General features: G+C 35.0%; 2 protein-coding genes across 5 annotated transcripts in view; one reads left to right on the top strand and one right to left on the bottom strand.

Moving 5' to 3' along the window:
• Positions 1-26,459, top strand: part of LOC111504318 (bicaudal D-related protein homolog) — a 126,657-nt gene that overhangs the window by 27,242 nt on the left and 72,956 nt on the right. The gene's annotated exons all lie outside the window — the stretch shown is intronic.
• On the bottom strand, positions 6,745-8,235 carry LOC141481709 (uncharacterized). The gene is made up of 3 exons (XM_074173726.1): positions 7,748-8,235; positions 7,467-7,688; positions 6,745-7,409 (listed from the first exon to the last, which is right to left on the bottom strand). Exons 1-3 carry the CDS (start codon positions 7,916-7,918, stop codon positions 7,359-7,361), a joined length of 444 nt encoding a protein of 147 aa, XP_074029827.1. The 5' UTR covers positions 7,919-8,235; the 3' UTR covers positions 6,745-7,358.

Raw genomic sequence — 26,459 nt, 5'->3', positions numbered from 1 at the left:
CGAGTCTGAAATGCTGTAAAATAGTAGCACCCATTTTATTTATATTCTAATCGTCATTCAGATTCAATACAAATCAAAGGTGCATTACTGCATACAATTAATCGATCTAAAATTAGCCTGGGTCATTAAACGGGGTTCGGTATAAAATTAGACTAAATCCAGGTGTTTTTGTTTGATTTTGTTGCATCTGGTGTTTGTATTTGAGAGATCTTGGAAGTTCAACTAGCATATAAATATCAGCCGTCTGCGTGATTGTAAATCAGAGGTAGAAAAGTTCCAGTTGATTAATTTTGTACTATAACTTGAAACTGATTCAGAAAGCAAGGCTAACATCAAAACTTCGTCTACAAATCTGAATTTCAACTCCAATAAATTCTCATAATTTTAAAATTTTGGGTTTTCTTATTGTATGATCATAAAAAAGGCGCATTTGACATTTTACTCATCACTGAAATAATAAATTTACACAGTTGTCCTTTTTCTGGCACTTGTTTTGTGATATAAATAAAATTAACAGAAAATAAAATCTTTCTGACGACTGTGTCGATGAAATATACATAAGTATTCGAAACATTCACTTCTCTCCAAAGATGCTACACAATAATATCTGACAAAGGCCTACAGCAAAACAATTATTTTCCTTGCTAACCTACGGACATTGAGTTACATTTTGAAAATTTGAATTGAAGGGATTATATTTTTAGGAGTGATTAATTTTTGGGAAAGAAAGTTTTTGGCTTTCTACTACTCCATCTTGATACAAAAAAAAGGACGAGGGAATCTTCCAAAGAAAGGAAGGAAGTAATCAATTTGAAAATAAGTAACTTTATACATGGATGTGTAGATCATGAAAGTCCTCCTGAAACAGCTACTTTCATATAAACATTGAATTACACGAAAGAAAAAAAAAATCTTTCAAAACAAATACTTCTATATGAACACTGAATTATACAGAAGATACTTTTCTTTACTCAGTTTGTATTTCAAACATTCGTTGTGGAATAAGAATCAGATATCATTCACATGAGTTCTATTTTAAATGAATGGTAACGGTGTTCTATGTAAGTGCAATTTGTTATGAATTCGGAACCAACGTAAGAGGCCAGTTTCAGTTAAAAAAATAAGGTGAATGTTCAAATTTCGCGGGCTATGTTCACAGTTTTAGCCATTTAGTTTGTTGGTGAGAGGCATAAAAGTTAGAAGTGTTTTGTGTGTTAGAATTTGCGTCAGATTTTGTGTAAAAAAGGAATTAAGTACTCAAAAACACTTGTAATGTTGACAGTGGCAAACTGTGATTGTACTCTGAGCTAAAAAAAAGATGAGAATGACGACGCTCACCCTGGGCCCTCCAGCACATCAACAACCGATGAAAATGTTGAAAAAGTGAAGGAAATTGTTATGGAAAATCGTCAAATCACCATTAGAGAAGTTGCTGGGGATGTCGGCATATCGGTTGTCTCGCTTCATGAAATTTTCTCGAAAATTTTGGGCATGCAGCGTGTGGCAGCGAAATTTGTTCTAAAATCGCTGAATTTTGACCAAAAAAAAAACGTCGTAAGAACATCGCCTAGGAATTGTTGAATGACGTCAACGACAATCCAGATTTGCCTAAAAGGGTCATAACTGGTGAGAATCATGGATATATGGTTATGACATCGAAACCAAAGTCCAATCGTCCCAATGGAAGAGTCCAGTAGAGCCAAGACCAAAAAAAGCACGTCAAGTTCAATCAAATGTCAAGGTTTTACTTACTGTGTTCTTCGATTACCTTAGCGTAGTGAATCAGGAGTTTTTGCCATTAAGTCGTACGGTCGATAAGGAAGATTACCTTGAAGTTAAGCGCCGCTTGCGAGAAGCAATACGAAGAAATCGTCCAGCATTGTGAGAAAACAATTCATGACGTTTGCATCACGATAATGCACCGGCTCACTCATCATTGCTTGTTCGTGATTTTTTGGCCATAAACAACATCGTAATCATGCCTCAGCCACCGTATTCACCAGATTTGGTCCCCTGTGATTGTTTCCTGTTACCAAGATTGAAAAGACCTAAGAAAGGACGACGTTTTGCGATGATTGAGGAGATTAAAACCGAATCGCCGAAAAAGCTTAAGGACATACTAAAATGGGCTTATCAGAACGGGAAAACGGCTGGCACAGATGTATTATATCTAAGGGAGACTACTTTGAAGGAGACAAAATAGAAATTGATGAATAAATGAATATTTTTTTTAAAAAGTGAACATTCACCTAATTTTTTGAACAGACCTTGTATAATTGGAAAACACTTCGCAAAAATATTATTTCATCGAAACTCTTCGAACCTCAATATGAAAAATCCAAACAGTCACGATAATGTGAGTGTTGAATTGGTGCAGTGGTGGTGTGCCCGATCGAAAAGTCGTGGGTTCGATCCTTACCCTGAGAATTTATCTAGTTGAAGTTGGCTGACGGCCAGCAAATAGCCATGATGCCACCCTAGGTAGCTCGGGGAGTTATTAACATTCCCTAACCAGAATACGAAGTGAATGACCGAAGAAGCAGATGCCTTTGACACCAAAATAATATCAGTGTTAATACACATATGTTGCTGGAGTCAAACAGTGAAATAATAATTAGGTTAGGTTAGGTCCAAAGTGAGTGGGTCTATTTGACCCTCCACCGCAACCCGCAAGGGTTAGTTGGAGGGTAACACCTATTCACACTCGACAAAATAAACCGAGCTTCTTAACGAAGCCGATTAGCTTGTATGGTGAGTGGTCTTTCAGGTCAGATGGTAAGAGTACGGCTCTGCCGAACCAGCGGGGCAGGCACAAAGTATATGCACTGCTGTTTCATCGTTAATGAGGTAGTCGGATAGTCAAGTTGCAAGATTCTCGCCTTGATACCCGCGAAAACCTTCCCATATGAGGGTTTATGCACGTCAGCTACAACTGACGATGCCTTACCACAGATTAAATTAAAATTTAATCTGTGGCCTTACATTAAACCGTGAAGGTCTTTTCCGGTTTTGGTGAATCATTACTTGAGCGCAAACGTTTGCTAATCTCCTCATGGTGGATTTGTTCCTCCACCTGAGACAGATTCTGCGTACGCTGCTCAAGAATTTGGTGCAAGGCGGTTTAATAAGGTACCCCGGTCTTGAGAAGACGACTCAGTCGTTTCTTGGCTGCACCACCAAACCTAAATTTAGAAATAATAGTACTCAAGATGTTTATTAAAAACCTGAAAAACAAAAAATCGTCGAGAATTCATAAAATATCTGTTCTTATATATGAAGAAAAATTCATGTTGTTACGAAACTCATCACATATTTAGCTATTAACTTCTATTGAGTAGAATAAAGAGCTGTCAACAATGAAGAATTTCAGACTGATCAGTTCAGACTGAACGTAAACAAGTTTCATTGAGTCTAGTAACATTTCAATACCCATCAGAAAATTCAATTTAAATTGTTTTCGTGCAGACTTGTTGAAAATTCTGGAAAGTTTAAATATCAGAAATGAGTTCGGTCTAGGTTGGAGTCTCGCAGTATCGATTTTCGACATTCTGTGTATAAATATAATGATCAGAAATGATAAAGTTTGTTTATATTAGGTTGTTTCTTGTATCTCCATATCTCAATAAATATACTGGTATATACTGATCAATAAAATATTTTGTACTACATTCATTAATACTGTTCGTTTTTTCTTTAGATTTTCAGACAATTTTCGGCAACGAATTCAAATTGAACCAATGACAGTGGTAATAACCGCACAGTTCGAAGTTGGTTTGCGAAATTTCGATCGTTCGAAGATGAGCTTTGAAGTGATAGACTTACAGTAATCCAGGACGAGGATTTTAGGACACTGGTGGAGACTGACCCATCACAAACGTTGCTTGGGATGGCAGCTTCCATGCGGTTTTTGATGGTTTAATACGTATTGGAAAGGTCAAAAAGCTCGAGAAGTGGGTGCCCCACGATTTGAACGATCGACAGAAATTGTCACGTTTCAAGGTGTGTTCACGTTGCTTTTACGCAACCAAAACGATCATTTTTTGGATTGGATCATCACGTGTGATGAAAAGTGGATCCTCTATGACAACAGGAGACGTACAGGACAGTGGTTGGACATCTATAAGTACCCCTGGCACTTCCTAAAGGCAAAAACCCACCAAAAGAAGACCATGGTTACTGTATGGTGGTCACAGCGGCTGGTGTGATTCAGTACAACTTTCTGCAACCGGGCCAAACCATCACGGCAGAGTCGTTATGTGAGGAAATCGACAAAATGTACCAAAAATTGCGTCAGAAGCAGCTGCAGAAGCCGCACGTTTCAAAAATCACCGTCCGAAAAACAAACAAATGGAGTGTCGAAGTTCTGCCGCACCCACCATACTCTCCAGACCTCTCGTCAAATGCATATCATCTTTTCAAGAACTTCGATAACTTTCTCGCCAGGAGAACCTTCGCCAATCAGGACCAGGCAAAAACGACCTTCATCGATTTCATCGAATCACGAGTAACCATTTTTATGCTGACGAAATCAATCGACTTGTGTTATGTTGGCAAAAGTGCACTGATTCATATTGTTCTCATTACGATTAAATTGAGTACGTATTCACTGAGATATTACAGTTTGAAGTAGACTCATAAACAGGACAGAACTTTTGGAACAGCCTAATGAATTCATCACTTACATTATGGAATATTTCTGGGGAAATTTTGTTGGGAGGACTTCTTATTCTAACTTTGGGCTCTGGATTAGACTCTATCCACTGGTTCAAATAGTTGTTAACTAGCCACTTTCTATCCACCTTGTCGTAATAAAGAGGTACCTACCTCATATCATTGAAACGCAACATAACTTGAAAAACTCATATCAAGAAGAAATTATATTTTTACATCGTTTCACTCTATACAGTGTGGTCCACTAAGTCTGCAACAAATGGGAAACTTTTTTATTATCGATTTCTCAGAAAATTGTATTCTTGACAAAAGTTGGTGCATGTTCCAAAACTATACCAAGTGTACCTGAAGTGGCTTTATGACAAACACCATACAGGATAGGCCATAAAATATAAGGTTCGTTCAAGAGTACCCCTACCAAGTACCCTTATTTCAAAAAATATAGAAATATGTTGAAGAGAAAAGTTGCTTAGAATTAAAAGTTATGTTCAGACACGAAGTCATGGCCTGCTATTCGAATTTTTTTTCTTTTGGAAAATTTTGAATTACCCCCGTATGATACATATTTTTACTATTTTCATTTAATATGTATTTGAAGTAGCCACAATCAAATCAGTTTGGATTATTTTTCATCAAATTAAAGTGTATTTGTAAAATTTACTTGGATTTGTATTTTTTTAGGTGACCGTCAACTTCATGTTTGTTGCAACGATATTTAACAGAACTCAGAATAAAACAAATACTCTTTTTAACGAGGCAAATACTTTACTAACTAAATGTTCATATGAATAAACTGTCAAAAAAAGTATAAAATTTCTTTTATTCTGACAACAATGCCTCAACTAGAACAGATATTAAAAAATAATCCAAAGTCTATCGCGGATAGCCATGAATAAAAAACACATACGCCTCAAAACAATACTGTAGTTTGATAGTGTGGCTTCTTAAAACTTGCCTGTAAAACGTTTTCATATTTTTCCTTGATTAAAAATGCCTCGCCCAGTATTATTAACGTTAATTGAAAAGGCAGAATTATTTTTAATCTGTGGTGATGGTTATAAAACAATGCGCGAAGCTGCAAATATTTTCAACGAGCGGCATCCAGACAAACAAATTTGCTATTCAAGTGTAAGTAGAAGTTTAAAGAATTTCAAACAGACCGGCTCACTAGAATATAAACATAATACGGAGCGTACGAAACCTGTATGCACAGGAGAAAACCAGATTTACGTACTTCAAGCAGTAGTAGAAAATCCTAGAAGGTCCACCTAAGAAATTAGTGATTATTCCGGCATGAAAAAAACCTCTCTAAACCGTATTCTGAAGAAACATAAGTACCATGCTTACAAACCTATATTCATTTGTACATTTCAAGAAAGAGACTATGCTTTGAGATATGATTTTTCCATGTGGATACAGAGTGAAATAGAAGAACAACGAGATTTTCATCGATGAATTCTGTTTGGAGATGAATCTACTTTTACAACAAATGGGGTTCTATCGTCACAAAATTGCAGATGGTGGTCAGATGTCAACCCAAATTGTATTATTGACAACAAAAATCAATACTATCAGAAAACAAACATTTGGTGTGGTATATTAAATGATAAATTACTAGGTCCGTTTTTTTTTCACGAGATTTTGAACGGCAAACGTTATGGTTCCAACATGATGGATGTCCTGCCCATTCTACTAGAAATGTTTCTCAGTGGCTGAATAGGACATTTCGTAATAAATGGTTAGGACGAAATACCGATCCCCGATGGCCTCCTTGTTCTCCAGACTTTACACCTCTAGATTATTTCTTATGGGGATACTTAAAACAAAAAGTCTACAGAGATCGCCCCTTTAATAATGTTGATGAGCTTGAAACTTCAATACGAGTTCATTGCAGAAATATTCCCGCTAATGCTAATGTGTTGCGATCTACATTATACGAATTTTATTTCTGACCGGGATATTATAAGCTTATATCGTCATAGTTACGCTATCAATAAAGAGGGTCATAACTCCCTTGGGACTTTATAGATTTTATAATTCCCTCTACCTTTCACAAGTAAAAATAAATAGAAATGAAAACTGAACCATATTTTATTTATTCACGTCATTACAAATAATAAATGTACAATTTTGAAATGTTCCCTGAAAATTACTTCCGCCACTGGAAACAATTTCTTCTTTTGTATGGCTGGAGCTTCTGTTCACTACAGTCGAGGTACCTGCCTCTTCTGATGACAAAGTAGACAACATACGCGCCGTTTTATTTCTCAATTCGATGCTATCCTCCAAATACCCCTCCGCCACCGTGGAACTTTTCCAACCTCCGTGTTTTTTTAAGTTAGTCATAGTTGCTCCTGCATTGGCTAGAGCAGTAGCAGAAGTGCGACGAAGGCAATGTCCCGTATAGGAAGATGAGTTTGGCAATCCTAAATACATTGCGATTTTGCTGGGGATTTTCCCAAACATGTTTTTTCCAATTGGCTGAGATGTACATTTATTTTGTCGGAAGCTCAAAAAAAATCGTTCAATACCTTTAGGACGCAAAGACATATAAAGTCTTAATAAAGGCAAAGCGGAGAACTCTTTTTCATCCACAACTGTAAATTTCTTCGATACACCAGTTTTACTTTCCGGTACGTTCACTACCATAACGGAATCCCGGTCCTCTATATCCGATATCTTCATATTCAAAGTTCCTGACTTCTGCATCCTCCAAAATAACCCATAATCAAAACAACCTATAACAAAAAAAAGGAAATAAATACACACAAAAAGGAAAATAAGAAAAAAATTACCTTATGCAATAAATGAATATCATTAGGAGCGTCCTTTAGGAATCTGATAACATCTTTAGGAGATAAAACAGCAGACTTTTTCGGCTTATAACTCTTACTCTTCCGTTTCAAAAAAGCCTGTAGTTCATTGAACTTGGTGATATCTCGTTTCTCATGTATAGTCACCATCGATTTTAGCATTGACCATTTAGTCCATAAAGAATTCGGACTATACGTTTCTGACTGAAACGAATAAACACAATTACTACCAAATCTACCGAAAAACATAGAAAATTCCTTACCAGTTCTTGAAAATATGCCAAAAATACAGTTTCAGTGACATCTTTTGGCATAACATTTTTCCGTGTCAGCCAGTCCAGATATATCTTGTATTCTTTTTGGTATACGGCTTCACTTTTCGATGGAATTAATGATTCTCTTGCTTGTTCAGCTTTTTTCAAAATATCCTCCATTATATTTGGGGTAGAAAACACGTTTTCACCGCAAACACAGCTTGATAACAAAGTTCTGTTTATAAACAAGTAACATAGCAACAACCTAGCAACAAGAAAACTCTACTATAATCAACGGTACCTGATTCAAATATACCGGAAGGTAATGAATTGGTACATTTTTCCGTTTCAAAAATGAACAAAATTTTATTGAAATCGGTCAGAAATAAAATTATCTATGTACCGCGGGAATTAATGAGCCTTAATAACCTCAGGCAATTGCTGTCCCTCGGGCCAGAGGCCCTCGGGACGCAAACTTTGCCATCGGTAATTAAGGCCCTCCTAATTCCCTTGATACATAAATAACTATAATGAGCGAACAATTGGATGCATTGACAGAGAAGCTGGACATACAGAGACACTTCGATAATTTTTATTGTTAGCACTTGTTGAGTTGTTAAGTTACCTACTGTATTTTTCTGTACTATCGCTTATTGTTTCTTTTTTGTTCATGGCTATCCGCGATAGATTTTGACAGTTTATTCATATGAACATTATACTTGGTGAAGTATTTGCCTCGTTAAAAAGAGTATTTGTTTTATTCTACAGTTCTGTTAAATATCGTTGCAACAAATATGAAGTTGACGGTCACCTAAAAAAATACAAACCCAAATACATTTCACAAATATACTTTAAATTGATAAAAATACTCCAAACTGATTTGATTGTGGCTACTTCAAATACGTAATAAATCAAAATAGTAAAAATATGTATCATACGGGGTAATTCAAAATTTTCCAAAAGAAAAAATTTTTAATAGCAGGTCATGACTCCGTATCTGAACATAACTTTTAGTTATAAGCAACTCTTCCCTTCAACAAATAAGGGTACTTTATTCTTGAACGAACTTTATTTTTTTGGCCTATCCTGTGTGGTGTTTGTCATAAAGCCATTTCAGGTACACTGTTAAATGAGGACCTCAAACTCAAACGTTATGAAACTTTTGGACCTTACCAATAACTATTAAAATATAATATAATCATTAAAATTTTGTTTATAAATGACTCCAGGTTTTATGTGCCAATATTAAAAAATGTGTATGCTTGAAGAAAGAGAATATAATGCAACATGGGAAATATTTTATTGGATTCACTCTGAACACCATTCTTTTGTTCAGTGTTCACTTGGATAGCGGCATTTGACTTAATAAAATGATCCCGCTCTCCATAATCAGGTAAAAACCATCTAGAATATTATTTTGATGTCACCCACGCGGTTGACTTGGTCACCGCAATAAATGAGTCACGCAATACTGTATACCTTTACATTCGACGTCAACAGGTAATGCATATATATGGCAGAATGAGTCACAGTCACACGAGGATAAATCTCAACTTCTGTTATTCACCTTTCATCACGTAGGCTTGTTCGGTACCGGATCCTGATGGTGGGTGACCCTGTCTGGTCAGCAAACTCGAAAACCCATGCGATATCCTTGGATAAATGAAAGGTGGCGATCGGTGTGAAGTTTCATTCACAAATCTATTTGTTCTAGTTGAACAACTTTTTTTGTCACAATTGACTGAAGTTTGTTTACGTTTGAGTAATAAGAATATGATTTCCTTTGTTGTGAGGTTTTCAGTACTGAGGGACTAAAAAATTCTGAAAAGATCAATAATCACCAGTTTTTTTAATATAATCTTTATTATAGACTCATTATATACAATCTTTTTTTCAATTGTATCCTTTCATATGATTTCAATTTTTAAATTTTCACTTATTTGTCATATTTTTTATATAATTTGTTATACTATGTAACCGTTAAAAATTCCAGGTGAAGAACATCTGAGAACTTAAGAGTATTAGTTGATATATCTGTAAGAAATATAGAAGTCAGAAATATGTGAATTATTTTTTACTAGCGACTAGTATAAATACATATAAACGCGTGCGATCCCTGTTAATCATAAAGTGCTGTAGAGCGAAGCGCTGACTTTGACACGCTATTTATAGGCACGCGCCGCGGGTCCCCCGGCCGGTACCGCCGCAACCGCTATGTCTCTGCAATCAAAACTGTTACATCTTTTAAAATAATCATTAAAATTACATGCTGTAAAAGACCATATTGAACTATATTAAATATACAATGTATTTAAGGTACTTTTATTTCGTAACAAATACAAAAAAGAAAATACACCTCTGCATTACAAACATATGCCTCCTCACTCACAAGCAATTTTGGTGAAATTGGGGATAAGTGTGAATCGTCGTATTCATTCCACGTGCCACTATAAGGATATCTGCAATATGATGTGTAATAGCTGTTGTAAGTAGTCCCACTGTGATTCAAAAGTGCATATAGATTGTAACGACAAGGAACGACATTGCCTACTGCATAATTGCTCATATCTAATTCTTCTAAAAAAAGTCAATGACAACATTCAATTTGCCTCTGAATCTTTCCGTTGGAGATAATCTTTTAAAATGAATTACTAAAATACGGGGAAAATTATGGATTGATAGGGACTTTGTGAAATTTCTTCTTTCCTTGCACCTCTTTTGTGAAGAAATCCAAGCATTGTGACAAACTCAATTGGACAGTTCTTTGTGATATAGAGATAGACAAATCCAGATGTTGATGAGGCATATGGTAAATTAATAAACACTTTTAATTCTTGTTCTTTCATAAAAAAATACGAAATTAAAAAAATTCATAACCTTGTTTTGGTAATCAACTATCACAATTAATTAAAGAACGTGATAAACATTTTTTTGTAAAAAAAACTTTTCCCAATTCCCAATTTTTCATTGATAAATATTCTTACTTCAATAGATTTGTTAAAAAACTACAAGAGAAAAAATTAAAGTGTTACCAAGAACAATTCACAAATACTACTCCAAACATAATGTGGAATAGCATAAAATCACTGTTACACAAGATCTACAGACGAGTAAGGAAAGTATTTTCATTTTCAGGTCTAAAAATTGAACATATACAAGTAGGTAGCATTGATTTTTTGTACTTGAATAGTTGTTGTTTTAAACGGATAGGAAATATTCCTTTACTCAGTGATGAATATAATATAATGATATCTTAAAACCAGTTTGCAGGAACCACAGTATAATAACATCAGTTCAAATCCAATGTATGTCATTCCCAAAAACACGTTTACAAAATTAGCTCGCTTAAGAAGCCATTTCAGAAACCTACCTAAATATACCGGGTGTCCCAGAGCTTTTAGGCCAGCAGATATCTCAGTCACCTGCAGAAAAAATTTAAAAAAATATGTATATCATAGAAGACCACCAGCACTTTCATGTAGCAGAGCAAAATCCACCCCCTCGCGAGCAACCCCTGCGAAACCACCCCTAACTTTTGTTTTTCAAATGGCAACCCCATGTTGTTTGTCGTTCAACTGACAGCTCTTGTTATTTCTCAACCAACGATATATCATAATTGTTCGAGAAAATTGAATACGTTAGTGGGTACTATTAACTGGACTGATCGAATTGTTCTGCATTGTAGACACCAGAAAAAGTGGACGCTACGCAGAAAAAGAGGCGATAAAATGTTAGAACTTTTTGTGCTTCCTTTCATTCCTCTGATATCTGGATGACACATTGCCATCAGTCGTGATATTGTTGTTGTAGGTATATCAAAATGCCTTTTACCTTCACTCCCAACGAATAGGTTGATATGCTTTTAATTTTTGGTGAATGCCGAAAGAATAAACGTGCTGCGGAGAGGCTGTATGGGCAGCGCTTTCCTGATCGTCGACAACCAGGTCGTAATACGTTTTCGTATGTAGAAAATACCATGCGAACGGGATCATTTCCAGGAAAAACAGATCAAGTACATCCTACTCCCGTGCGAACTGAGGAAAATTGCATAAATGTGTTGGCCTACGCCGAAGCACATCCTCATATTTCGGTTCGTGCATTGGCGGTAGAGATTGGGATCAGTAAGTCATCTGTGCAAAGAATTTTCAAACAGTACAAGTATCATCCCTTCAAAATTCATTTACACCAAGGACTCAGACCTACCGATTTCGAAAGACGAACGGCATTCATTGCTCACATTCAAGTTTTAGTCCATGACAATCCAAACATCCTCAATCAAATCTTGTGGAGTGACGAATCCCGCTTCCATAATAATGGTACTGTTAATCGACATAACATGCACTATTGGTCACAGGACAACCCTCACTGGATTAGAGAAACCAATTTCCAAACAATGTGGGGTGTGAACGTGTGGTGTGGTTTACATAATGGACGACTCATCGGGCCCCATTTTTCCAAGACACTTTGACGGGCCACCGATATTTACATTTCTTGGAAAATTGTTTACCTGCCCTCCTGGAAGATATTCCACTTGAAGAACGACAACAAATGTGGTGGCAACAAGATGGTGCTCCTGCACATAACCATAATGTAGTTACTACATTCCTCAATGATACTTTTCGAGACCGTTGGATTGGAAATAGTGGACCTGTGCGATGGCCTGCACGTTCTCCAGATCTCACGCCACTGGACTTTTTCCTGTGGGGATATCTGAAACGAGTTGCCTCCGAAACACAACCAATGAATATTGACGATTTAACCCAAAAATTTTAGAGGCTTGTCATACCGTTACTCCGGAAATGATTAGGGCTTCCTGTACTCGCGCGCTGATTCGGCGACTTGAAGCATGTGTGGCAAGTGCTGGCCAACATTTTGAACATTTTCTGTAGTATCATGTATCAAAATACAGATGACCTTAAACATTAATATTTCATTTGTGTTTTTATTTTCTATGATTCTGCATGTCATTCTACCTACCATGATACATCATTGACCGAGAAATGAAAAAGACTGTAAGTTGAACCAAAACAAACATGGGCGTGCCATTTGAAAAACAAAAGTTAGGGGTGGTTTCTTGGGGGTTGTTTACCAGGGGTGGATTTTGCTATGCTGCATGAAAGTGCTTGTGTTCTCTTATGATACATATTTTTGTTCTAATTTTTGTTCTGAAGGTAACTGAGATATCTGCTGGCCTAAAAGCTCTGGGACACCCGGTATAGGAATATTTCATAATATTGTTACATTTTTCACCAATAATTGACTACACTGAATAATCAAACTTAACTCTATTTCACTTTAACTCCTTCAACTAAAACTTCAACTATTATTTGAATGTCTATCGCCTTACTAGATCACTTCGCGTACCGCACTGTAGCTTCCACTTGACTGTGTACTTGACTGTCTATCGCCTTACTTGATCACTTCGCGTATCGCAATATATCTTCCACTTGACTGCTTCGATATGTCCGCCGCCATCACCTAAATATCGTAATCGAAATCGTAGAATTTTCGCCGAAGTTCTTGCTGCTTCTCGAGCGGCAGGGAACATTGGGCATTCCCGCGCTCTTAGCTACGTCACATTTGGTTTGTGGTTACCAGTGGCGGCCGGCGTTACTTTCTTTCGGGCATGATCTACGACAATATTAAAGGTAAGTAACTTATCAACCGTATATTTTCAAAAGTTCAAGAAGTTCGTTGAACACATCGAGTGCATACATCTACGGCATAGATGGAATTGAAAGACACCAAAGCACATCAGGAACTATAAAACTGGTAGTAATAATGATAATGAGGGGTGAATAGGTAACCCCCACCCTCACGATCCATAGATAGTGAGTTTGAACCCGACTTAGACCAGATATTTTTCTTGAGGTATTTTTTTAGATATTTCTTTATTCATCCCAAGAAAAAATCTGTTTATATTTGAAAGCTATGAGTAATTATTACATTTCCAGGAGTTAATTTCAAAAATTATCATCAGATACCAATATAATGTTATCAATAGCAACAAAAAGTAAAAATGTTGCCAGAAAATTTGTCATTTAATATATATAGTTCCCAATTGTCGTATGCAAATATAATCATTTTGAGATCTTTGTGAGTTTTTCCTTTAGGAATATCGATCGTAATTTTTGTATAAGTGAAATAAATACCTTATCTAAGTATTACGTTTCATTTTAAAGTGTACATTGTCGTATTTACCGTATTTGCGATCAGTGAAGGTTATGCAAAAAGCCCCTATCTTTCTGAATGCCATTTGATGACGCATCAACCTTCAGCTTCATATTGAAAAGGATAGATAAGCCCATATCAGGCATACCATAATTAAAAATAGTGGATACACTGAACAATTTCGTTTTCAATGTCGGAATAAACAGTAAACTTCCATAGAACGGTGTACTGTATAAACAAGGATTATCAATATTTATTTATTGTGATTTGAAATGAATTCCGGTTACTTTGCCTCTTATGATGCCCTTCAAATGTCCATTGAGGATAAATAAACCTTCCACAATCTTAAAAATAATAAAAGATAAATCAATAGAGAATCTGCTGAAGTGTAGTAAAAACGCAAACTGAAAAGTTCACTCCGAAAAGTTACTGCGTAATATAAACTACTAGAAAGTCCAATTAGTCAGTAACTTGTATTCATAAATTTTACCTACAAATTGAAAAAAATCAATTGAAAAATTTAAATATTGATATTTAGCTTTCTTAAGTGGTTAACATTTCGGAAAACAATCCTCTTCTGTTTTCAAAACCTGTATTCACTATATCTGAAGACTGTATCGAGGAGAGATCATCCAGCAGCAGGACCATGCTGAAATTATTCGAGTAGATCACCTGCAGACCGCGGTCCCTCTCATCAGTGGAGGAAATATCCAACCCAAACAGCAGAGTGCCTGGGACTTGATTCATTTCAACGAGGCTCAACTACATGTATGAAATTTTCGTCTAAGAGAATGGTTATTAACTAGCAATAGCTCCATCTCGTGCACAAAGCCCCAAGCGGCAAAGAAATATCCCATGTATAGTAGAAGTAACCTTAATTGTGAATACTTAAAGCTATCGGCATCTCAAAGGCCAAAAAAATACAGAGAAATGATGCCGCTGCGAACTAGTCCATGTGGGCTGAAGAATTGGCAGTTCGTATTGGATAATTTTACTAACCGAGTTTTATGATTGGCTGAAGAGTCATAAAATTGAATTTGTAGTCATGTTACGGTGACGAATAGAATATGGGGATGAGTATCGCCATTGTGTCGTCAATGTTCAGTTCAGGAACTGATCGCAATTTGAGTGTTGAAATTCGATATTAGTGCAGTTATAATTACTTAAAAAAATTTGTTATTTTTTTAAAATGTGGCGTCCTTGGACAAGTGCTAATAGTAATAACGAGTGTGATAACAACGCAGACTTTTTTTTGTGTAGTGATTCCAGTAGCGATGGTGTAGAATGCGGAAAAGAGATACCAGTGAATAAGATTCGGATGCATTTGAATATTGAAATACAGAGAGTATGTTTCAAGGTGTATAAGAATCAAGTTTGGTTTCGAGGGAAACAAACTATTACAAGCAACATCAGATTTAACGGAGATTCCTTTCTCAACTGTTCGTAAAATAGTCAAAAACAAACCTTATGAACGCAAGACGCGATGTGATACGGGATTACTAAAACCTTTAGATGTTCATCTAATAAAATCATTGAAAAAAACAATATACACGACTGTTACAAAAGCAATGAGATTTCCACAACTGAAATCATAACGAAGAAATTGAATACTTCCGTCCATAACCTGGGCTGCTGTGACAAAACTCTTCAGAATTAGATAAAGAAACTGGAATTTATATTTGAAATAATAAACAAACGTCAAGCAGTTAAGAAAAACAGAATAATAATGGAATTGCGTAACACATACTTAGAACAAATAACTAAATATAGAAAAGAACAACGGCAAATTTTCTATTTGTACGAAACTTGGTATGACACTCACGACACAGTCACGAAAGGGTGGACTGATGGTTCGAGAATGTGTACGCCTAACATGCCTGCAAACAAAGGATCGCGACTAATCATTGTGCATTGCGGAGGAAGTGAAGGATGGGTTCCGAATTCTTTGAAATTATGTGGAAAAAAACTTGAGGACTGCAATGTTGACTATCATAAGAACATGGAAGCCAATATTTTTGAGAAATGGTTTGAAAACACATTGATCCCAAATTTGGATGCGAATAGTGTAAGAGTTCTTGACAACGCATCGTATCATTCGCGACATCTCATCAAAGTACCTACCGAATAAAAATTCGAGGAAAGATGAAATACAAAGTTTTTAAATGGATAACAATTTGTATTTTGAAGATAACTGTACCAAAAACCAACTACTTGAAGTTTTAGAGACAAAAACATAAAAGGACACACAACAGGATGACACGTTCAGATGTAGCAGGGCCTAAAGGATGACAGCACAACCAGTTGTCGAAAGCGCTCGCAGATAATCAAATAGAAGTTATAGAGCTTCAAATCCTTTTTGCAACTTACATTAATAGTAAAACATATATATATATATATATATATATATATATATATATATATTATATATACATATATATATATATATATATATATATATAAATATATATAAAATAATATATATATATGTATATATATAATATGGTTATTGTGATTCTTATATAATCAGAAATGATTATTGTTGAATAACAAAATTAGTTAGCTCCCTAACTATATTATTGAAGGGAAACTGTTGGAAGGTAAGTTGCACTATATCGTTTACTTGAACTATACCAATACTGTAACAGAGATCAAAACGTGTCTGAAGACTATCGAGGAAAGGTACATCTGAACGAGAAACATCTGCAGGACCAACTTCTGTAAGGTATCTTGCAATGTATCGGATATAATTCAATATCCAGCGTGGTACTGGCCAAGGAAGTAGTTGTTTTCCGGCAGGCATTTACTAGAACCTACTGTAAAGGCAGTTGGGAGAGATGAATATTTCGAAATATTTATTTTCTAGGATAATATGGGAGATATTCGTTAACGTAAAATTTTGATATGTTCACATCACTATACATTTTTTTCTCTGTAAAGCCCTGCAGATTATTAATATTTGATAGTTTTATTATGAAAACTAATATTTAATGATGATTACATAGCTTCCATAATACAAATGGCGCAAAATTAATTGGCGCTCCGGGGCGACTTGATTGATTCCAGTGGCGCATTTGCTTTTTCAGCTGCAGGAAAAACCTGCAGCACCACATCATCTCAAAATCTTGATCTGCCAATGTCCTCTCTCTACTAAAACAAAATGTAGGGTGTCTCCAGAGGCTCCAATAAATTCAATACATCGCCAGAACACTTAGTGACACGACTATCGTCCAACTTAAACCAGTCCGTTTCGTCTTTGACCAAGTCGTAATAATGACCAGATTCAACGCCAGAACCACAGTGAACAATGACTGCATGAAGATTATAATAGTGTTCTACTAGATTGAAGTGTTCATCTATTTCGAACCTTCGTAAGAGTTTGGTGTTTCCGTCAGAGAATACGTCATGTTTGAAGATCTTCAGTGTTATTATTAGATTGACTGGTGCCTGAGCTATACTTGTTTTTTTATAACAGTCAGTTAATTTGGCGCATGTTTGGCAATACAGTCGCTAATCACCTGATAGGAGTTCCATTTTCAGAAAACTAATTGATTCTTTTAAATCGATGAATGAACATTTTTTGTGATAAACAAATGACGATTTTTTTTGTTATTTAACGATGATTTGTGGTGTTTTAGCCGTAATAAAATTTCATCAAGATCAGAAAGCATATTATTTTTTATTTCTTGTAAAATATTTTCTGTTATACAATTTTAATATGCAATTGCATTACTATGTAATCCACGTATTACGTTTGCATCTACCCATCAGCTTATCTACGCAATCTCTTGTTTTGGTTTCATAAACACCAATATTTTTTGTAAAATAAGAAATATCGAAATATTCTAAGTAATTAAGACATTAAATTAACTTCATGTTCATTCAAACGAATATCGTTTCGGCATTGTATCAGATAATTGGGATCTGTAGTGTAAAATGATTTCGAAATAATAGTAATGAAAGTAAATGTGGTAAAGAACGACCTTGCATGCGGTGATCTTATTCCAACAATTGTTCGTTACTCATCAAGGTAGTTGACTGTTACTGAATATACATTAAATTCTAGTTGAGGAAATTGTTGAAGTAGGTACTTATGAAATATTTGATTAAGGTTTCATCGGAATTTCCTAAGAGGGGACAAAATAAGCATTAATTATTAAGTAGGTATTAATAAGAATTACATCCGTATTTGTTTGGGAAAATAACCATGAATTTAGTAACCATTTATTCTTCGGATGACAGATTCTAACATTACAGAGAAACGCAATTCAGTGTCAAAATCTTCTATTCAATGGAATTAAATTAAAAATTCAAGGAAAATATATTGCTTCAATGTCATCTTTGTAAAATACAACTACTCTTTTGGCTAGATTTTGGGTTAGTTACCTTTCCACAAGACAAAGAAAAAGTTACTAAAATATCTGTACCTACTCGAAAAGTAGTTTCTCTGAATTTTATATAAAGAAAAGGAACGTTTTGTGAAAATAATCTAGTTGTCATTTGGAACAGATGAAGCCGGAGCCCAAAAACAAAGCATCGTCATCTGAAACCAGACAGCGGTGTTTCAACCCGATAACGTTTCATCAGTGGTGCTAGGCTGTGCTCTGGGTTCATCTCGTTGTCATGCAGTGAAGGACAAAGGACAAATTTTTTTCAGCTTTCGTTGCTAATTTCATAGTTAGTTAACCATGTGCTTTTTGCATCTGATAAGAGCAGATTATTTCGATCTTTTTTCGATCACCACATTCAGAAACAAACCAATCTAACACGAGTGACTACGAGACTGATGGAATGGGTGTCATGAGAAGATGGGAGAATAAACGCAATAAGCCCAAGAGGCTGCAGTGTTTTCTGGAGACTTGGACTAAATGGACAAGTCAGACAGCTCCCAAGGCACAAAAAAAACCGAGTGACTTCTGAATACGTCAATGGAGAAACATGTCCATGACCATGACCTTTAAAAGGTTTACAATACTCTAGAACATTATTTTGATCCTAAGGTTCAGCCAGCGTTTGCAACCTAAGCGCAAAAAATGTGTTTATTTATATACATATAATGCATGTTATATACATATAAATCTTCCTCATGAATCACCCTATCTAATAAAAAACAACACATCAAAATCCATTGCGTAGTTTTAAAAATCTGAGCATACATAAGAACAAAGGGGAAGCGACTTTGTTTTGTACTATGTAGTGATGTAGGGATTACCTCCTATAATGATTTGAAAATATAATTCACATTTGAATTGAACATATTTTTATTATATACCGTTTCAAGAATTCAATTACGGAAAGCATGTTTTTTTACTAGTTTAACATCATATAGTTCTTCCTAATTTTTGTTTATAGAGGAACTTTAGTAATAGCCAGTGACAAATTTTTGTCAGTCATTCATTCCCAGCAATGATTCCAGAAATGCTTTTCTCAATTGTTATGAAGCGTGGTGGACTTCAATCGAACTATCGTGGTTAGAACATTCAAAACATTGATTTTCAATGTTTTACACTGCAAACAATGTTTCTAGTGTTTGATGACTGATTTTGGATTGTTTTTCTTATTTAGTGAACATAATAATGGCACTGTAAGAGAGACCGGGTATGGTTGTCTCACGGGTTAGTTGTCATAGCGGCCATATTGGAAAATTTTACGAACGAAAGAGTTTGCCGAACAAAATCGAAGGATCGCGAGAGCAATATCTCCATCCTAACCACAGTATTTTGTATACAGTAATTTCATAAAGGCTGATTTGTGGTTTGAATTTTCCTACGCGCAGACCCACGCGTCGATGTCTTAGGTCTGCGCAAACGACGAGTTTAAGACAGGCATGCAATCAAAGCGTTTAAACACTGCTCAACATAACAAATATTCATATAAACTGCTCAAAAAAATACAGTCGATGAAAACCATGTTGGGCACCTAAGAAAATTGTACAAATGATAATTTTGCATTTGTGTAATATTCAAGTAACCCAGATCATTTCGACAATGATGAACTATGTTTCAAGTAGATTTTAAAATTCATGGGATCGGATGTGACACAATATACTTTAATTTCAACAAGAAAAAAGACAAGATGAAGAACGAGTTTTGTTATTCATGAACCATGGTACTGTGCAAGAGCTCTCTAGGAGGAATAACGAGTCCCTGTGTGTATACAACCGTGATAGCATGGTCTGCACTGATGAGGAACACTTCAAAACGGTTCGCAGTTGGTTCCTTGTTCGAATCAGGCGAAGTCCCACTATTTGTCCTAGAGAGCTCTTGCAAAGTTGTTTCTTCAAAGTGAGAATCTTTGCAATTATGTCTGAGGCGACTTGGATTCCGAAAGGTTAACAGTCGTAAAATATTTTTGATAGTCAAATTTACATTATATAAGAAGTTGCTGACTAATAGGACATGTTTCATTTAGAATAACTGTTTTTAATCTACGCAGCAACTTTTCGGGGTTGATTAGACATCTAGACTTGTATAGATTCAAATATCAACATTTGTCAATATATGTCGAGTTATTAGCTAAAGAAGTAGTTGTTTTCTGTCGGAAAACATATATAATGGTATAGTCAAAATGCATTTGGACTTGTCAGTGATTTTATTATCAATTTTTACTTGGATAAAAGCTGGAAGCAGCAAAACAACCTATTATCTTACAGTGTAAATAATTCATAACTTCCGACTCCGAAAACTCTCACATACATTTATAGTTAGTACATACATACAAAAAAATTATTTTTGTATGATTGAACACTACATACTTAATTACTTTTTTACTTCTTCAAGTCCTGAATAGTAACTACATAATTCAGAAAGAATAGGCTCTACAGATTCCTTAATCTTGAGTGATGAATTCGATTAGGAATATTTTTAATAATTGGTCCTTAATATAATCGAATCGGCAAACTCGTCCGCCATCTTGAATTCTCCAATCAATAAATGAATATGCTATATTTGGCCCCAAAAATCACTACAAAGAAATTTCGCATGGATTCGTACCATGGTTCATGAATAACAAAACACGTTCTTTATCTTGTCTTTTTTCTTGTTGAAATGAAAATATATTTTGTCACATTCGAATATGAACATCTGCCGATTCCATGAATTTTTAAAATCTACTTGAAACTTAGTTCATCATTGCCCAAATGATCTGGGTTACTTCAATATTACACAAATGCAAAATTATCATTTGTACAATTTTCTCAGGTGCCCAACATGGTTTTCATAGACTGTTTTTTCTTGAGCAGTTTATATGAATAGTTGTTATGTTGAGCAGTGTATACACGCTTTGGTTGAGATTGTAGTAGGGAGAAATGTCATTAGTGTCAAATACGTCATCATTATAAAAAATGAAACTCCTGGACACCGACATCAAAGGGACCGACGCTGAGTGAATCTACTGTATACAGAAATACTGTGTCCTAACGTCACTTCAGTCAGAGCTTCAGTTCACTCTCATACTGTGTGAGGAAGATACGTACATTTTTTTTTTCGGACGGCAAAAGTAATTTTTTGTTCATTTGCGATTCATGATGTCACTATCCGTTTTTATGAATGAATATCGATTCAGAGTTATTTCAGGGGGTTATATTTTGAAATGTGTTTTGGGGCTGGTTGTCTCAACTTGACTGGGGCTGGTAGTCACATGTAATAACCAACACCATATATGTGTGCTGCATTTTTGTTGGCTTTTTGAGCTTCTGCTACATACAATTTTGTTTGTTTTAGAAAAAATCATAGAAATGTCATGGCATTACACGCAGTGATACTGCGTGCTGCATAAGAATTGATTTTGGGATTAATTAATATCGCACTCAGACACGTATTTATTTGTAAAAAATTCACTGTCGAAGAGATAAGCAACACGATGTTATCAATACCATAAACAAAAATTGGTTATCAAAGGTATAGAAGAAATAGAAGAAAAAATTAGAAAGATACACACTCATGGCTTTAGTATTTATTTCGGTTCGTCTCCCAAGGATATTCGAAAAACAGCGTTACATTTACCGGGTTACATTTGCCATAATTATGATTTCGAATATTCACTGAATTTTAGACTGACTAAATATAATTTCGCTAGAATGGGTATTTTTAATTTACAAGCATTGCGGCCTGATGGATATTTTTGGTATTTTAGGTACCAGAAGGAAGTTATTTATTTGGAGCAAATATGTTTTTTTCCTATAAATGAGACACTTTTTTTCTCCTGTTGGTTATAATTAATTACGTATATTATCCCACTTTCAATGAAAATATTCATTTGTGACAATGTGACAACCATCCCCGGCCCAGGGATGGTTGTCACATAAGAATTGTTATATTTTCTCTATGGATGATGTTGGAGAGAAAAATAATATTGTTTTCAAATGAGTATAAAAACACTATTTATTGATAAAAAATATCATTGATAAATTATAAAAAAAGGATACTAAAAATACAAAAGACAAATAATGTGACTTCCAACCCCGGTCTCCTCTAATGTACGAGGTATGTTCAGAAAATAACGGGCTCGTTAAGAGCTTGGCGACTTCCGTTTGTTAAAACAAATAGATCAACGAATTTTGTGTGTAACACAGTTTGTGAAATGTCTTTTTTTTGTAATGTACATGTACCTATGTATCTATTTATATTTTATATATAGCCTAGTGCTCACGTTTGACTAGTCTGATAAAATTTTATGTGTTATGTAATGCAATGCAATTGTAAAATTTTTAATGATGAATAAATTCTATTCTATTCTATTCTATTACAAGTTCAACGCCGTAGGCGTGAAGCAATCCGAAAAAAACGCAAGGATTTGTCATGGTTCTTGCACCACAATAATACAGCTGCTCACACATTGTTCGTGAATTTTTGGCCAAAAAACCATTCTGTAGTATACTATGCCGTCGTTTTACAAGCATCTATGACATTAAAAGCGCATCGCTGAAAGAGCCAAAAGCTATACCAAAGATCGAGTTTGAGAAGTGTTCGGAGGTTGAAAGAAGCGCAGGCCCAAGTGCATAATAACTAGTTGGGACTATTTTGTGACAACATTAATGTAGACGAATAAATAAATATTTTTTTTCAAAAACGAAAGATTTCCGTTATTTTCTGAATATACCTCGTATGTTTCAAAAATATAATGAACATAGTCCAACCTCAAAAACGTGACAAAAATTTTGAAATCAATGACAGCGTAACAGCTACAAATTTTTTTTGGGTTCAAAGTCTTAACACAAATTTCTCTAACAAATCATGCAGGATACACATCAAAAATAAAATAGCTAATTTCCTGGTAATGCCACAATACGAATAAGACAACTGCGGTTACTTTAAATTAATTACTTCTGCTACATAACCCTGCCGCAGATTTACGAGCCATCATGTTTGCGGCGTGATGAAAATCTGCGAGCTACCTTACGTAAGATCCATTCGATGGTTTGCACCTTCTTCCGGATTTTGTTCAAGAACAAGACCAGAAGAACAATGATAGGAAGGAGACACGATTGAGCGATGTGTACGCCAATCAAGATCCAAGATTATACGTTTCCTCCGCTTGTTTCACCTTCTTGTTGGTTATAATTCATGACAAGAATTAACTCCAGATAAAAACACTTCCGGATGAAACTTTTGGTTTCATTTTATTGTCGCAAAGTTGCATATTTTCAAATAGTATTGAGAGTTATACCAAAAACTCGTTTAACTATTTTTGTCTGTATCTTCTTTGTTCGCAAAAATATTGAAAACTTTGTTGAGGTAACTTTTAATTAGCTACCAAAATATGTTCGAACTATTTATAGGATGCCATCTCATTTGAGCGACTCGTAACTTCACTTATTAATAATATTGATAAATTAAATTGAATTCGATATTTCTGAGAGTACCTACTTTATGTACCATTTTCAAAAACTTATCGTTTCGATCCATTCTTATTTTAATCAATCAGGCAAGAAGTACGTGGAATGTGTCTATATCAAAATCCTCTAATATGATCAGTGAGATTTTCTTTCCATATTGTACAACGTACAACGGCCAGAATTAAAAAATAAAATGTAGAGGAAAGACAAACATGTTAAACTTCTTCTTAAACTTTTGGAGGTTGTACAACTTGAAAAAACCTCATTGACAGAATAATTTACAAAGTGCTAACGAATTTCATAAAATCGTAACATGGGGTAGGTATTCGCTATTAGCAAATTTCAAAAATAAAAGCATATATTCATTGAAAGCTTTGTTCGGAACACTAACCATACTGTTTTGTTTTCATTACTCGTAGTTTCAGTTTGTCAACTCATATCGGATACACAAATTGATGAGGTAATGTGCATTCATTCATCGTTCCTACTGGACAAAAATGAGAACTGAAAATAAAGTGCATTTCTTTCACACCCCCTCCCCCTATTATTTTTTGAACGGATCAACACAAAAAAATGAAATAAGGGAGAATGAAATTAATGCATGAATACTTTCATACTTTATTTTGAAGTGAAATTAACAGATGAACATTTCAAGATGGCGACTTGGCGCCATCTGGGAAAAAAAATCAAATAGACACATCTTTTTGAAGCTCCTGACAAATGCTTCTCAACCCTAGAATATAATGTATATATCTTGAACTTCTACAAAATGGCGAAACTTTTAATAATTGCTTGAATACATTGACATTTAACTACATAATATGAGGTAATAAGCTTGAGGTCAGTTCAGAAGATGCTCGAAATGGTTGCCTTGAACTTCTTGACATATAAACAGCTTATCTGATATTTCACGCCGAACATTTTCGAACACAGTAACGTCAATATCTCTACAAATATTTATTATTCTCTGCCGTATATCCAATATTGAAGCAGGTTCAGTTTCGCACACCTTTTGCTTCAAATAGCCCCATAGAAAAAGTCTAAAGGTGTCAAATCTGGCGAGCGGGCTGGCCATTCTGTAGGACCTCGACGGCCAATCTAACGACCGGGAAAAGTAGTATTCAAATAATTTCTCACTTGTCTGGAGTGATGTGGTGGTGCTCCATCTTATTGGAATACAATATCCATATCGAATTCAATAGGATTCAAAAAATAAAAGGAGGGGACAATAAAGAAATGCACTGTATAATTCCACGCTCGATTTCATGTATTAGCTTAAAATGTGTCTTCATGTTGAAATTTTTAAATTGTACATGGATATTTAAAAATATGATGGTTCATCAACAAAAGGTTACCGAAACTGTAAATTTTACTGCTTCTAACTGAATATCGATCTGTAAATGGTATTTTATTATTAAAAATTATATTTTACTGTAGGAATATTGTATTTGCTACGTTTTACAATTATAATTATATTCATATTTTAGCCAAGCAACCCGAAATAATTACTTTACTGGAATAATTTTGAGTTAATATTGTCTGGTCATGATTATATACCGTTTCAAGTTCACAACTCGAAAATGTTTTTGACCTTCAAAGTATATTCTATTCATTTTTTTAAATAAAATTTATCAAAATCAAACATTGAAGAAATGGACGAGGTTTCATTTAAAGATGCCATGTTTTTTCAAACTGTACATAAAGTGAATGGGCATACTTGAAGACTGGCTATAAATCAAATTATCTACAAGAACATTTCGTTCAGGCCAGTCTCAACTTCCTACACAGTAGGTTAATGTACTGACACTTATCAGAAAACAACTACTCCCCTGACTAATACCACGAAGGGCGTTGGATTATATCCGACAAGTGTCAGTGCTGGATTCTTCACTGAAGTTAATTTCACTTCAAAATAAAGTATTCATGCATTAATTTCATTATCCCGAATTTCAATTTTTTGAGTTGACCGCTCGAAAAATAAAAGGGGGGATATTAATAAAATACACTATATACTACGTTCTAAAAAGATATGTGTTAAAAAATTGGTTCCTCCCATCCCCCATGATTATGCCAAAGTCCATTTTCCACACCTTTTAACGTGTGATTTCTAACACGATCGACCAATTTCAATTCTTAGGAGAGATTAATTTTTGAGAGAGAAACGTTTTGGCTTTCTAGTTGTCCATCTTTATAAGATGGGAATCTTCCAAAAAAAGGAAAGAAGCAATCAATTTAAAAAAGCCACTGTATACAAAGATGTGTAGATCATGCGAAGAAGTAACTTTCACACACAAACTGAAAAAAAGCCTTCTTGAAACAGCTACTTTCATATAAACATTGAATTACATGAAAGAAAAATACTTTCGAAACAAATACTTTTATAAAAACTTACTTAAATACTTTTATAATACCACGAAGGGCGTTGGATTATATCCGACAAGTGTCAGTGCTGGATTCTTCACTGAAGTTATTCCTGCATATGCTGTTGGCGATACAACTGCCAGAATTGAATTTCAATTATTGGAACACACTTCCAGACCGGTTTCGGGGTGTTTGGCCACTCAGTGCAAGGTAGTGTGTATCATCAACATAACGTCAACGATTTCCCATATTTGAAAATCGAATTCTTTCAGAGTATTATTCCTCGAACTAGGCTGAAACGAACGACAAACAACATGTTTGTCATCGCCCCATCTGCCTATGAACGAGGTAACCAAC

This window comes from Leptinotarsa decemlineata, unplaced genomic scaffold (genome assembly GCF_025532065.1).
Source record: "Leptinotarsa decemlineata unplaced genomic scaffold, Ldec_3_MD MMD2_tig00000505_RagTag_RagTag, whole genome shotgun sequence".
Classification (NCBI taxonomy): Eukaryota; Metazoa; Arthropoda; class Insecta; order Coleoptera; family Chrysomelidae; genus Leptinotarsa; species Leptinotarsa decemlineata.
Note: the sequence above shows the minus strand (reverse complement) of the source record. Positions and strands in the feature narration are given on the sequence as shown.

Excerpts from the sequence above, each read along its gene's own strand:
- LOC141481709 (XM_074173726.1), bottom strand. The coding sequence starts at position 7,918 with ATGGAGGATATTTTGAAAAAAGCTGAACAAGCAAGAGAATCATTAATT. Across the intron at positions 7,689-7,747 it reads TGGCATATTTTCAAGAACTG|TCAGAAACGTATAGTCCGAA; the intron begins GTAAGGAATTTT and ends TATTCGTTTCAG. Across the intron at positions 7,410-7,466 it reads ATATTCATTTATTGCATAAG|GTTGTTTTGATTATGGGTTA; the intron begins GTAATTTTTTTC and ends TTTTTGTTATAG.